Source organism: Ricinus communis, chromosome 6, assembly GCF_019578655.1.
Source record: "Ricinus communis isolate WT05 ecotype wild-type chromosome 6, ASM1957865v1, whole genome shotgun sequence".
NCBI lineage: Eukaryota > Viridiplantae > Streptophyta > Magnoliopsida > Malpighiales > Euphorbiaceae > Ricinus > Ricinus communis.
This window is the reverse complement of record NC_063261.1, coordinates 15,930,498-15,944,883: the sequence shown is the minus strand read 5'-3', so window position 1 is coordinate 15,944,883 and position 14,386 is coordinate 15,930,498. Positions and strand designations below refer to the sequence as shown.

Genomic DNA, 14,386 nt, shown 5'->3' with positions numbered 1-14,386 from the left:
ACAATCGAAATGAAAAACGACAAGAATTTACCGTTATATTTCAATTGAAGAAAAATAACAGAAAAAAAAAGTTAAAAGAACACCCTAGTTCGTGTTTCTCTTCAACGTGTAAACTGAAAAATATATTTTCTTTTGAAGTAAAATATATGATATTAAAGCCAATTTACAATTGAGATCTATAGAAAGATAGTTGTCTTTTGGAAGCCAGAGATTTTAGATTTGAGCTTTTTCTCACATTAAGTTTTTTTTTTTTTTTTTTATAGTTCGCTGTCTGTTGATTTTTCAATTAATAGAAAAGTTAATTTTAAATCTAAAAAAAAAGTAAAAATATTTAAAAAATTTCGTTAAACTATTTTATAATTTAATATATCATCACTATAAGGTATGTGTTTTATTATTTATTATTTTAATATTTTATAAATATAACTATTAACAATTAACAACTAAATATTATAGTTGTGTTAAGAGCGTCTAATATAGTATAGCTATTATTTTTTTTACTGTCACGGCAGTACTTAGTAACATTGTTATGTAATTTAAGTGTTATCTGTTAATGATTATATTTGAAATATACTAAAATAACAAAAAACAAACCATGAATCTTAAAATAAAAATATATTAAATTATATTAATTTATTGATGTTTTTCCTTTATTATCTTAGCAATTGGCATTTTAATAAAGAAATTAAATCTTGTATCAGTAGTCTTAACACATAAATAAATATCTATTCATTTATTATTTTTTTCAACTTTTAAAAAGATAGCTTTATATAACAAATATAATTAGTTTTCTCTGGAAAAGAATTCATAATTTCCTACCTTATAATTTCTGGACAAATCATAATAAAATTATGACCAATTTATCCAGAAAAATGAGAGATTTATTTCTAAAAATGGGCTTTTATTATTTATTTTTTAATATATGCATAAAAAAAGGGAGAGAAAGTCCATTTTCTTAACAAAATCACTTTCCATGTTAGCTCCAAAGTTAGAAATCAGAGAAGAGTGTGAACCGGATTGGTTGGTTCGGTTCTTTTTTTCCAAGGGTTGATTCGGGTTCAAACTCGGAAAACCAGACATTGACAGGCAAAAAGTCCGACATGAAGTCATGAACAGATATTAGAAGCTTTCTTTCTCTTGTATTACATGTATCTTTCACCTTCTCTCATAATATTCGAACCCTAACCCTAATTCTCAATGAATCCCAATTTTTTTAAACCCTAAAATTCTTCACTACTTCACAAAGTTCTTTTTGAATACAGAAAAGAGCTCAATGGAGACTCAGTTCGCTCACAATTTATTCGAGAGACGTCCCATTATCAAATCCAAGACTCCTGCTGTTAAATGGTTCAAAGAATGGTAATAAATTTTCAGTCTTTTAGATTTTTCTTGTGCGTGTGTTTGTGGGTATAATTGCAGTTTCTGTTATTGTTTAATTTTTAGATGTTTTGATTACATATAAAAGGAGCTGAACTTTAGAATTTATTGGTGGGATTAATGAAATTCTGATCTAAACATTTATTAATTCCGTGGGTTGGAGTTTAGGCTTCTGGGTTAGAGTTAGTGTAATTGAGTGTTCTGCCTGAATTTTGATTTGAGCTCTTGTTTCGTTGGTTGAGGAGATAATTAAGAAATAGGAAAAGGAAACAGATAGGCAAATGTTGGTTCTGATTTTAGGCTCAGCTGAAAGTTGTCAAGTAGAAAAAGAAGAAGCGAGAAGGTACTTTTTTTGTTGATTTTCCATGTGAAAGCAGATGTTTTGAGACCCAATCAATGACAAATTCAGAACATACAGTGATTGGGCTTTTCTAATAGAATAACGGTCCTTTACTCCTTCTTCCTGTTTTATCCAATAATATGTTCCTATCAGGAAATTTTGGTGTATAGGCCATTGTTCTTTGTAACTGACATGTTATTGTAAGTGGTATGAATGTGTAACTCCATATTCAAGCAAGGGCTACATTTACATGTGAATACTAATTGTTGTCATTCGATCTATGTATTTGTGTTTATTTCTTTTACATTTCTATTTCACTAAATTAAGACTGGGGATAAAAACTGTAATGCAGTCTTGATAATTTTATACATTTCAAGTTCTCTTTTTCTCTACTTTATTAATTTTTTCTTGCAGTTTTTCTGTGTGGTTGTTACCAAGCTGTAAAGCTTATGTAGTGCTTTTCATGCTGATAATCTGACCAACATTTTCTTAGGGTGCCCCAAGATGTTGTGGCAACTGGTGGAAAGTGTTATGTTTTGAAATGGGTAACAGGTGAATTGCACTTATTTTCAACCTTTATTTTATGTATATGTTTCGTTTGAATTTTGAATGTTCTTTGCGAGTAGGACCTTAGATTTTATGTGAATATAAGGCTTATGGTTTGATTGTTCTTTAACAGTTTAATGTTCTACTAAGGTCTCAATTAGAAGTGCAAGCATGAATAATGGATTGATCATGAAATCCAATCCAGTTATACATGTTCGTGCATTAGTTTAAAGATTAAAATAGAAAATTTGAAAAACTGGAAGGTCAATGATTTGAAGTTATATTGAATAAAATATTTGCAAGCTTATGGTTCAAGATAAACATATGAAGTGTTTTGAGGTTAGAACACGTTATCAAGTTCGAGTATAGTTAGAAGTGGCTAAATTTAAAATGCAGTAGTATGCATGCTTAACTATACTTAATATTCTCATTGTTAAGTGCCTATAATGTTTTTGACACTCTTACCTGCACTCTTAGGCAATGTGGAGGTCAATATGTACATTATCCTCCATAAATATTGGCCTTGCAGTTTGCTTTAGGCCTTTTTTCCTAGATTCTTATTTTTTAAATTCTAGCATGAGGACCTGCTAGTTGCAAGTCAAGTTTTTAGGAAAACAAAACCATGGCAGTCGAGATTCATCAACTTGGTGCAACACAATAAAAGGCGGTGTATAATAAAACAAAGATATGTTAGTTGAAGGATAGTGAAGTGTATGCATATTCTGTTTGAAAGCTTCCTAGCTTTACATTTTCTTTTAGCTTTTATTTTAGAACCTCTTATAGGTCTTACCTACACAAAGTCAACCCCAAGGATCTATTTCCATGTTCAGATACAAATTCCATAGGTTGTTTGTCTGCATCTAAAGATGTAAAATAGATTTGTCTTGCTATCATCTGTTAAGTGATATTTTAAGATCTATTGTTGTCTACAAGGAAAGTTGTATTAATGCAATTTTAGCATATTGGAATTATTTTAATTTATATTGTAGAATCTATATTGCCTTTTGTTTTCTCTGTTTGAGCTGGGCTCTTATGTTTTTATTTTTGCACTTTAGAAAATATAAGTATGGCACTTGATCTTCTGGCTTATGATTCATTTGTAGGAGCTTTTGGAATCGTTTATGAGATTGGTAGAGTTTATTAATGACTTTAACATGTGAATTTTGCTCAACCCCTGCTTTTTTTTTTTTTTTTATGAAAATATAGAAACCCAGTTGAAGGCCTTGAAAGAGAAGGCTAAAGAGCCACCAGCACCAGAGCCAGAACCAGAGCCTACTACGGAGGTTCTTTTCCTTTGCAGTTATGATGGCTGTGGAAAAACCTTTATAGATGCAGGTGCTTTGAGGAAGCATTCTCATATCCATGGAGAGAAACAGTATGTTTGTCACTATGAAGGATGCCAAAAGGTGTCAAAAACAATATTCAGATATTGTTTTCTTCTGTTTATTTCAGGATGTTATGGTTGTTCAATAGAACCTTAGGAGTTGAACTTTATTTCATCATTTTATTCTGCTAATTTCCTGTTTCTAGGCATGTGTTATGATGTACTGGTGTTAAAGTGGTTATACCTATATGCTGCAGAAATTTTTAGATAGTTCAAAGTTGAAAAGACACTTCTTAATTCATACAGGCGAAAGAGATTTTGTATGTCCTCATGAAGGTTGTGGTAAGGTGATCAATCTATTTACCCTCTCTCTATCGTTCTTCTTTCTTCTTTTATTTGGCATCTTTGATGAACTCTGTGTTGTTCAATGCTTCCACAAACTTGATTTATCTGTTTGTCTTGTGAGCCTTAGTTAATTCTTTCGATGTTAGTTTATATTTTCCTTATTATGATTTTTTATTCTTGAAATTATTTGCATTTATCAATAAATTTGGTAATTTTTCCTATATTTCACTATCAGAATTAGAATTGAAACTCAATTTAAAGTTGTCCAACTTTGAATTGCATGTGGAAGTTGTATAGGTTGCAGAATCTTCTGTCTCTTTTTTGTCCAATCTTTGTACGTATTTTATATGGTTGTGCTTCTTCTTCTTCAGCATGTGTTGGCAAACCCTTCCCGACATGGCAGCCCCCTTTTCATAGGAGGGATTGATTCATATAATAGTGACTAAAACTTGAAAGGGTATACCTGCTTAAAGTTGTATTTGATGTGGACAGGAAGTCATTGCATTTGTTCAGTGAGGTTATGTGAGAGCTCTGAGGTCATTTATTCCAGTGTGTTTAACATAAGTGTGCATCATGTACTTGAGATATTACCTTTTCATATCTTGTGTGAGAGTACCTGTCCATGTAAACATGTTTTTTCCAATTTTATTTGTGGAAATGCAGGCATTTTCCCTGGATTTCAACCTGAGATCACATATGAAAACACATTCGCAAGAAAACTACCATATCTGCCCATACCCAGAATGTGGAAAGAGATATGCTCATGAGTACAAGCTGAAGAACCACGTTTCAGCTCACCACGAAAAGGTTAGTTCCTGTTCTTCTACTAATGAGTTTGTGATACAGGGTGTCATTATTTATATTTGAAAAGGCAAATGTCCTTACTTTTACTAGAGATACAGGTTTCACTGTTTAGTTTTAATCCTTTGCTCTTTTCTTCACTATTCAGTGAAGACTATAAAACTCTAGAAGAAAACTAGTATATCACAGCAATCATTTAATTTTGAATGCCAAGTCAATTCCGAACTGTAACAAAAGTGAATATATCAGCTGTATCAGTATAACTATGTTAGTGCATCTGTCTTTTAATATCTCCCTACTTGGAGCATCTTCAAATGTTCTTTTCTTGTAAATTAAAATGATCTGAAACTCAGCAACTTACCATCAATTATACAGCATTCAACTGTAGAAACGGTGAAATATGCCACCCCGCCTGAGAAGGTAACTAAAGTTTCCAAGCCTTCTGCTGGGGTCTATGCCACTCCAACGTTAGATCGTCCTTATGCTTGTCCTTATGAAGGTTGTATAAAGGCCTATATACATGAATACAAGCTTAAACTGCATTTGAGAAAAGAGCATCCTGGCCATATGTCAGATGAAAACGCTGAGAACGCCTCTCCTAATGCTGACAATGAGATGGACGAAGGCAGTGATCAAGATGCTTATGCTGAGAAGCATGTGAATGGTAAAACCCAAAAACAGAGCCGGCCTAAGCCAAACTTGAAAATGCCTCCTGCAAAACTCACCCAACGGAAAGGTTCAAGTCCACACCGTGCCACTTTGAATGTGGTGAAAAAACCTTGGCCAGTTAAAGAAGAAACATATGAGGAAGAAGATAGTGAAGAAACTGAGGAGGAGGATCGCGACAATGCAGAGGATGGATGGAGATATGGCGAAAACGAGGATGATGATGAAGAGACAGAGTATGAAGACTGAATGGCTAAACATTAGGATGCTGCGTCACCTTCTCCCCAATCCTTTGTAATATATAATTTTCTTTTCATTTCTTTCTAAAATAATATTAGAACTGAATAAATTTGTAATCCTAAAATTTACAGAATGAGGATAGAAAATTGTTTGCTTCAATCTGAGGTGCATATTATTGTAACAAGTGCCTTCATATTGGTTGATCAATCTGTTAAATTAATGCAGCATCCTGCTCATATTTTTTCAAGAACCTCTATTGCCATTAGTCATCCATCAACTTAGTTTTGATTAAAATCTCTTATAGGTTGAATTCATTTGACCATCTTATGGTAACAATTTATCACATTTTAGTAAAAAGATATTTCTTAGTGGAAAAATGTTATGCTTAGAGATGAACTATACCGAAAATGATTTTTAAAAGAGTGAAAATAATGACTTATAGAGTGTTGGGTTGCAATTTATAAAATTATATAATTTATTTATAAATTTAAAATTTATATGCTTTAAATAGAGTGAAATATAATTTAATATTCTACATAATCAAATTTGTATGAATTTAGTTATAGTTAAATTAAATTCTAATAAAATAAGCAGAATTTTCAAATGAATTCTACATTTTCTACAACACTATAATATCTCTTTCAATTTTATTATTTACATTTTATTTTCTTTTTCATATCTTTTTCTCAAATGAAATGAATTATTTTATAAATTTCAACTAACCATATAATTAGGACAAAATAAGATCAAACTAAAATACTTCTTTTTTATTTAAATTACCGATTTACTTATACAAAAAGTCAAGTAATCAAATGGAATAAAATTATTGGACTAGCAAAAAAAAATTTCTCACTTCAAGTTATATATATACATATATATATAATATTACATTATATTAAATCTTTCTCTTTAATTTGTTTTATTCTATATTTATTATTTTTAAATTTCTTATTTGATAGCTCTTTTAATAAATTGTAAATGTCTTTAAAAATAGCAATTATTAAGAAGTAAAAAATAAAATTATAAAATACTTTCAATTGAAATTAAAAAGTTACTTTCTTTTTTGACCAAAACACGATAACTTATGAAGTAGATTAAGAACTTTAAAAATATATTATTTCACATGAGGAATCATATTGAAAAGTAAAAATAAATACAAAATATAATAAATTTTTTTTTTAGAGAATCGTAAAAAATCTATATGGATATTTTTACTAGATAACAGAAATAGAGTTATTATTTTTGTTATATCAAACAAATAATATTAAGTAAATAAAATATGTTATACACAAACCATAAAGTTCTTTTAACAGAAAAAAAAAATTATTGTAATTTTGTTATAGTAGAAAAGATATACGAGTCCAAAATTATTTTTTCTTTTTAATTTCTTTTATGATGGATAATATTGTCTTTTTATATTATTTCTTTTCTAGTTTAGCCTTACAAAACACAGTGTGAAGAGCCTTGATTAGAAAGTACTTCCAACAAATGGTCAACCAGAAATAGAACGAGGCTAAGAGAATCAATCATTCACTTTGAGAAAATAAAAACACTTTGGAATAATTATTTGAATTCATGGAATTTCACAATTGGTACATAATTATCTTTCACTAATAAAAATTTAAAATTAAACGAGTATAAATACAATGCATTATAAAATATACGACACGTTATAATTCTAATAGAAAGTTTATAATTTCATGATGTCATTCTATTGATTATGAATTTTTTAAATATATGAATCGATTAAAATAAAATTCTATTTAAATAAATTCTCAAGCTTTCTTTTATCTTTTTTTAATCTTTTTTTTTTTTTAATAATAATAGCTGTTTCTTAATAATATTAAGTAAAAAGGGAAAATCCTGCAATAGAGGGAGATACCCAAGGCCAATAGGCTTTCCTCAAGCCCCTGTTTATAAGACTGAAGAAAGGTGATGATTTGGGATTTACACATTAGCCAATTTAGATTATTGAATTACATATGAATCTTTATTTAGCTTATTAAAAGTTAGAGAATAATAAGTTATTATGCGACTTAATGTATTTTTATTTTAAAATTTATAATTTAATTTTTATCACTTTATTATTCTATAAATATGACTGTTATCAAATATTGATGTGACAGTTGGAAAAACAGTAGCCTATTGCGTGCCACAATCTCTTAATAGTATCGTGCAATTTGACTGTTATCTAAATTAACTCTAAATATATTTATGCCAAAAAAATCTCAATCAGTTACTAATCACACAAGGGTTTAATTTCAGTCATGCAGCTTCAAGTGGTTACAAAGACAAATGGTGTATACGGCTACTTGGGAGTATTACTTTTAACCAGCCTAAACCTTCCTATGAGAACCTTAGAAGGATTTGGATGCTTTGGTCAGTATGCCTCAAAATCAGTGTATGGTTCAACTTAGTGGCAGAAAGTCCAAATGTGAACTCTTCAGAATCTGAATGGGCACTTCAATTCTGAACAGCCATATGTTTTAGATTTCTTCTAAAATGGTCACTTCAATTCTAAATAGCCGCACGTCTGCCGAGTGATATTTCAAGATCTATGATCGTCCACAAGGAGAATCGTATCAGTCCAATTTTAACATGTGAATTTTGTTTAACTCTTGTTACTTCTCATTTGTTTTTCTAAGGGAAACATAAGAACTCAATTGAAGGCCTTGAAACCAGCACCAGTGCTAGAAAAGCCCTTACAGATGCTGTGCTTTCAGGAAGCATTCTCATGTCCATGGAGTGGAACAATATGTTTTATCACTATGAAGAATGCCAAAAAGGGGTTTCTTTCTCATTTTTAAGGCAAAAGAAACAAACAATTTGTCAATTTAGTGTAACTTTTTCAAGTTACTCCCGATTTAGGTAGTCAATTGGCCAAGAAGTAAAAGAGAATGTTAGCCACACCAATCTGACTAGCAGGAGATCTTTTCAACAATCTGTCTTTGTACTTACCATAGGCATGGATGATTGCAGTTAAGTGCAGTAACAATGGGCCTCTCGCTAGTTTAACTGGCGAGAAATTTACATCTATTTGATAAAAATATTATAAAAGGTGTATGTATATTTTCTTTGAAATCACTTAAAAGATTGTTGAATTTTCATTCTAAGAAAGATGATCGCTTTCTCAAAAAGAGGTCAATAGATTTTGGACACGATATATGAAGTATGTAAGATTAATGTTAAATTTCAAACTTTATTTTGAAATCATTTAAAAAATTGGTGAATCTTCTTTCTGAGAAAGATGATTGCTTTCTCATACAGAGGTCAGTAAATTTTGAACATGATATATGATGTACTCCATGCATGTAAGACTAATGTTAAATTTCAATTTTTGTTATGAGATCATTTAAAAAATTGGTGAATCTTCTTTATGAGAAAGTTGATCGCTTTTCAAATAGAAGTCGATATATTTTGAACACGATATATAAAGTACTCCATGCATGTAAGACTAATGTCAAATTTCAAATTTTATTTTAAAATCATTTAAAAAATCGGTGAATTTTTTTTCTGAGAAAGATGATCGCTTTTCAAACAGAAATCAATATATTTTGAACATAATATATGAAGTACTCCATGCATGTAAGACTAATTTCAAAATCCAGACTTTATTTTGAAATCATTTATAAAATTAGTGAATCTTCTTTTTAAGATAGATGATCGCTTTTTCAAACACAGGTCGATGAATTTTGGATAGGATATATATGAAGTACTCTACGCATGTAAGAATAATTTCGAATTTCAAACTTTCTTTTGAAATCATTTAAAAGATCGGTGAATCTTCTTTCTGTGAAGATGATCGTTTTTTCAAATAGAGGTTGATAGATTTTGAATACGATATATGAAGTACTCTATGCATGTGAGACTAATGTCAAACTTCAAACTTTGTTTTGTTATAACATATATAATCATAACATTCTAATTACATAAGTTTTTTTTTTCACACTTGCTCTTTTCTGAAAGATATATATGTTTTCTCTAAATTATTTAAAAGTTGAAGACCTTTTTTCTCATATTGATTGTCTTTTAAATGTTGGTGATAAATCACTATACTTCTTAGGCATAATAGCTTAAAAAATTTAAATGTAAAAAGACTTCAGTACGTAATTTGAATGAGATAGATTGTGTCGAGTTTAAATTTATAATTGAGATTACACAAAATTCAGAACAAAAAAAAAAGTGACTTTTCAAATTAAAAGGATTCTATCAAAGCAATTAAATTTATTTTGTATCATACATACAAATAAATAAAAATTCTATTTGTGTACGTGTTATTGGAAAAGATACAGTACTCGATTCGATTTCATTATATGGGTCAGGAACAATCAGAAAATCCAAACTCAGTATAGTATGTCTTTGAATCTTGTATATAACTACCAATTTGTACTAATTTGTGAAAATTTACTATTTTGGTTAATTTTTTAAAAATTAGCCATTTAGCCATAATTTGGCCAACTGAATGCAAATTTAGTAAATTGAATTGCTGCTTAAAATTAAACAATATAAACAATAACATAGACATCACTTAAAAAATGAGAAATCAAAACTAAATAATATGTATAAATGATGTGGCCTTGAAACTCATTAATTTGAAACCCTCTTTCTTAAGTGGCATTTATGTACTATTCATATTACTTAATTTCAACCTTCAATTAAATTTGACTAAAATTGTACTTAACAATAAAATCGGTAATTTTTAAAGAATTGGTTAAAATAATAAGATTTTGTAAAGTTTGAACCATATCAATAATTTTACAAATATTGCAATTTCTAATCCGTTGAGATCTGACTTAGTGGATTCGGTTATCAATTTACAATTAGCAATGACAAATTACCCCATATTATTAGAGTCCGTTTATTATGAACTTTTACACTTTTATATCCTTAGCTATAAAAGTTTTTCTCGTCCTCAATTGCGATTTTGGCTAGAACTGCAAATGAACCGAGCGGCTTGATTCAATAGAAGTACGTTTAGAGCTAAAACTCACTTAGTAAATGAGAGAAATTGAAATTAGATAAAACTCAATTCATTAATTAGGCTCGTGCTCAGCTCATATATAAGCTTATAAATTACTATATAAATAATTTAAAATTTGAATAAAAAAGAGATTTACTTATTGTTACTTAAATTTATTATAATACAATAAATGAAGACTTTCCGTTCAAACATGTGCAGCTCAAAAAAAAAATCATGGAAATTTCTTAAAAATGTAAATGCTAATTGGTACGTTTTATTGACTTGCATAATAAAGTTTAGAGTTGGATTATTAATTGTCTTGTAGGATAATGTGGCTGAAAATTTTCTGCAATCTTTATAACCCTCAATGGTAATGATTTTAATTGTCATCCAAATTAATTAGACAACTAGTACTTACAAAGCCGTTATTATTATTCTTATTATAAAATCAAGTTTATAGAAATAATTTGATAAATTTTTAATAATTGATATTAATTTATAATATTTTAAAAAATCACAACAAACTAACTATTTTTAAATGTCCTTAATTTCTTTTTAAAATTTTAAATTTTTTTAATGCAATAATATAAAAAATATTTTAAAATTAATTCTAATGTTATATAAATTTAATGCTATCAATATAATAATATGACTAATTTATAAAACTTAAAATTATTTTATAATTAAAATATTTATTTATTAGTGAATATAATATTTAAAAATATATATTTTATAATTAGAGTTATTATCTAATTTAAAACTAATTTACTGGTTATAATATTAAAATATAATTAATATAATATTTTTTAAAATAAACATTATATAATTAAAAAATTAATCATTATCTAATTAAAAAATTAATTTATTATTAATATGTTATTTTTTAAAATTAAATCCAATGGTGAATAAGAAATGTAAATTAGTAATCAATAAATTAATAAAAAAACTATAAAATTACAGATAAACATAAATTTCATGTGTTAAAATAAATACATATGTCAAAATAAAAATCATATATATAAAAAATTAAGTATATGTATAAAAAAAGTTTTAGTTTTCAGAAATTAATATATACATATAGACAGTTGAGAACTCATATACGGAACTAAATTTTTCTTATGCAATTTTCTTTTTTCTTTTGGAAGAATGAGGCTGGATTTTTATGTGATTTTTTAATGATAAAGTAGAGGAAAATAGATAAAGTCTGGAAATAATTACTACCCTTTTGGACACCTATAATTATAACTTTTTTTTTTTGGGTATATGAATGTGATATGAGTGTGTGAAGAAGTGAGGCTTTAGGCATTTAATTAAAAAACAAAAGTGGTTGCTGCTCTAAAAGAACAAAAAGCCATGCATTCGATACTTTTGAAGTTCTATTTTTTTCTGCCATTGTCAATCCTAATCGTATTTGCCTTCCTAACCAAACTTGTCTCCTATCTCTCAAAGCAGCTTTTTCTGACGCTAGCAAATTAAGCAGAGTTTTCTGCTGGACAGAACACTTCATGTTTAACCAAAATAGAAACAAGAAAAACAATTCAAGACAGAAAAAATAAAGGAAAAAAAAAAAAAGAAAAAGAAGAAGAAGAGAAGATGGAAAAAGAAGAAAAATAGAAATGAGAAGGAAGAATGTATTTCAGTTTAGAATAGTTTTGCTATGATAAAAGAAAATTAATATTATAGATTTTGAATTTATTTAGAAATTTTATCAAAAATTTGATAAAATTTGAAATTAAATTCAAACATATAAAACATAGATTATGAATAATTTTAAATGAATAAAAACTTATAAAGTCTAATTATATCATACACACTATAAATTATAGGACAAGTCTCCAAGTTGTTCATTTGTTTATAATAAATCTTGTGTGTATTAGATTCTTACTTAAATGTGATATTTATCTTTTGATCTACGCCTTTTTTTTTTTTATAATATAAAAGAATTGAATTCTGGCAACTTTTTAGACATATAAAACAAACTAAAATTGACATCTATTAATTGTATTCTTATCCATTTTCTTCTGCTAATTATATTTCGATATATTTGAAAAATATTTTAGTTTCAATATTTTAAATATGTGGTAATAACTTTAAATAATAAATCGTTTTGCCAACCAAGTTTATATAAATATTTTATTTAACATGATATTTAATATAACAGAATAATATTTCTTAAAATATGCATACAGTAATTACAATAGGGAAGAAAATCTTCTTTTAAAAAATAAAAAAAATAAAAAAAATAAAAAATAAAATATTTTCTATGTGGGATTTATATAATATGGACCAAATTGGGAACAAAGTTTTAAAGATTGTGGAGAGCTTATTCTTATCTTGACTCCTCTCTCTATATATAAATGATATGAATCTTTGTTAACCTATTAAAAGTTATTAAGAGGATAAAGCAAAAGCAAATTCGGATTCTTTCATGGCAGTTCGAATTCATTTTTGTATGAATGAGAGTCACAGGCAGTTTTCTCTTTTCTTGATGTGTTGTAAGATTGTTAGAGTTTGTTTGGCAGGCGTACGTATAATTGCATATACACCAATCCACATTGATTGCCCTAATTTAGATTCCTTTGGAATTGAGTGCCAATCAAACTTTTCTACAGGAAATCCAAGCTCTTAAAGAAATGGATTTGAATGACAGCAAATACTTAATTTACTGGCAGAAGAAACAAAGAAACTGAAGTTTACAGTCAAAAGTAAATCTATAGTATATATATATACTTATCTACAACTAAAAGAATTAAGGGCTCAAAGAGAAATTGAACATTTCACCTTTATTTCAAATCTCCTCAATCTTGTATGAAGGATTATGCATTGTATCTCATACTATGATTATTTAGAAGGAAGGTAGTAATGGCATTTTGATTAATCAAGAAATATAATTGATATCTCATATTTTTATGTATATGATTATTCAATAAAAGGTCTCTTTTTCAAACTATTTCTATCAACTTATAATTATGTTTCTAATGTAATTTACTAGGGTGATGATACGGACAATTTATTATTCATTATATTTTGGTAAAAGAAAAAGCTCGTTATTTTATTATAATAACATAAATTAAATCTTTTTATATGTTTATTATTTTATCTGACGCGACATACGTAAATGACGTACAGTTAAGTTTGTTATTCATTGTAAACTTATGTAAAGATTCGCTTATCTTTTAAATTAAATATTCTATCTAAACAATCTATAACGAATATATAGTTATTAAACTTTTTAATTTTGTCTGACGTGATGTACGGCGAATCATACAATTTCGCTCGTTATTCGGTTAAACTTTAAAACTCATTTATTGTTTAGTTAAAGTGTGTTCGTCGCTTCCAGTAAGTTTTATTTTTATTGAATTGACTTAGTTGATTTTATTAAATTATGATTTTAAGTAAAACAAGAATCACTATAATCCACATTGTTAGAATTGCCTTTTTTCAAAAAAAAAAAAAAAATCTCAAAAGAAAATAAAAATAATGAACTATTAATACAAAGTAAACTAAGAACATAATTTTAATTTTTAATAGTTAATTAACTTAGTTCTTTTATTTTGAGAAATCAATTATCTTAGTTCTTAATTCATGTTGATTACTCCCTACCTTTTAAAAAAATTGAAGCATTTTACATTTTTATGCCTAGTTTTCAATTTTCTCCTCTATAGCTAGGAGGTAAAAATCTAAGGAAGTTCCTAATCTACAAAAAAACATTAATTTCATGTGCATTTTAGTCAACTAGTTTTGTCAGTATATCAACTTACTTTACTATATTAAGAGCAAAAGGTGA

General features: G+C 27.7%; 1 protein-coding gene across 1 annotated transcript; it reads left to right on the top strand.

Moving 5' to 3' along the window:
• Nucleotides 1–1,002: 1,002 nt before the first annotated feature.
• On the top strand, nucleotides 1,003–5,798 carry LOC8277545 (zinc finger transcription factor YY1). Its single transcript, XM_002528968.4, has 6 exons — nucleotides 1,003–1,359; nucleotides 2,211–2,269; nucleotides 3,470–3,669; nucleotides 3,845–3,934; nucleotides 4,596–4,739; nucleotides 5,109–5,798. The coding sequence occupies exons 1-6, from the start codon at nucleotides 1,274–1,276 to the stop codon at nucleotides 5,646–5,648; spliced, it is 1,119 nt and encodes a 372-aa protein (XP_002529014.1). The 5' UTR covers nucleotides 1,003–1,273; the 3' UTR covers nucleotides 5,649–5,798.
• Nucleotides 5,799–14,386: the final 8,588 nt, after the last annotated feature.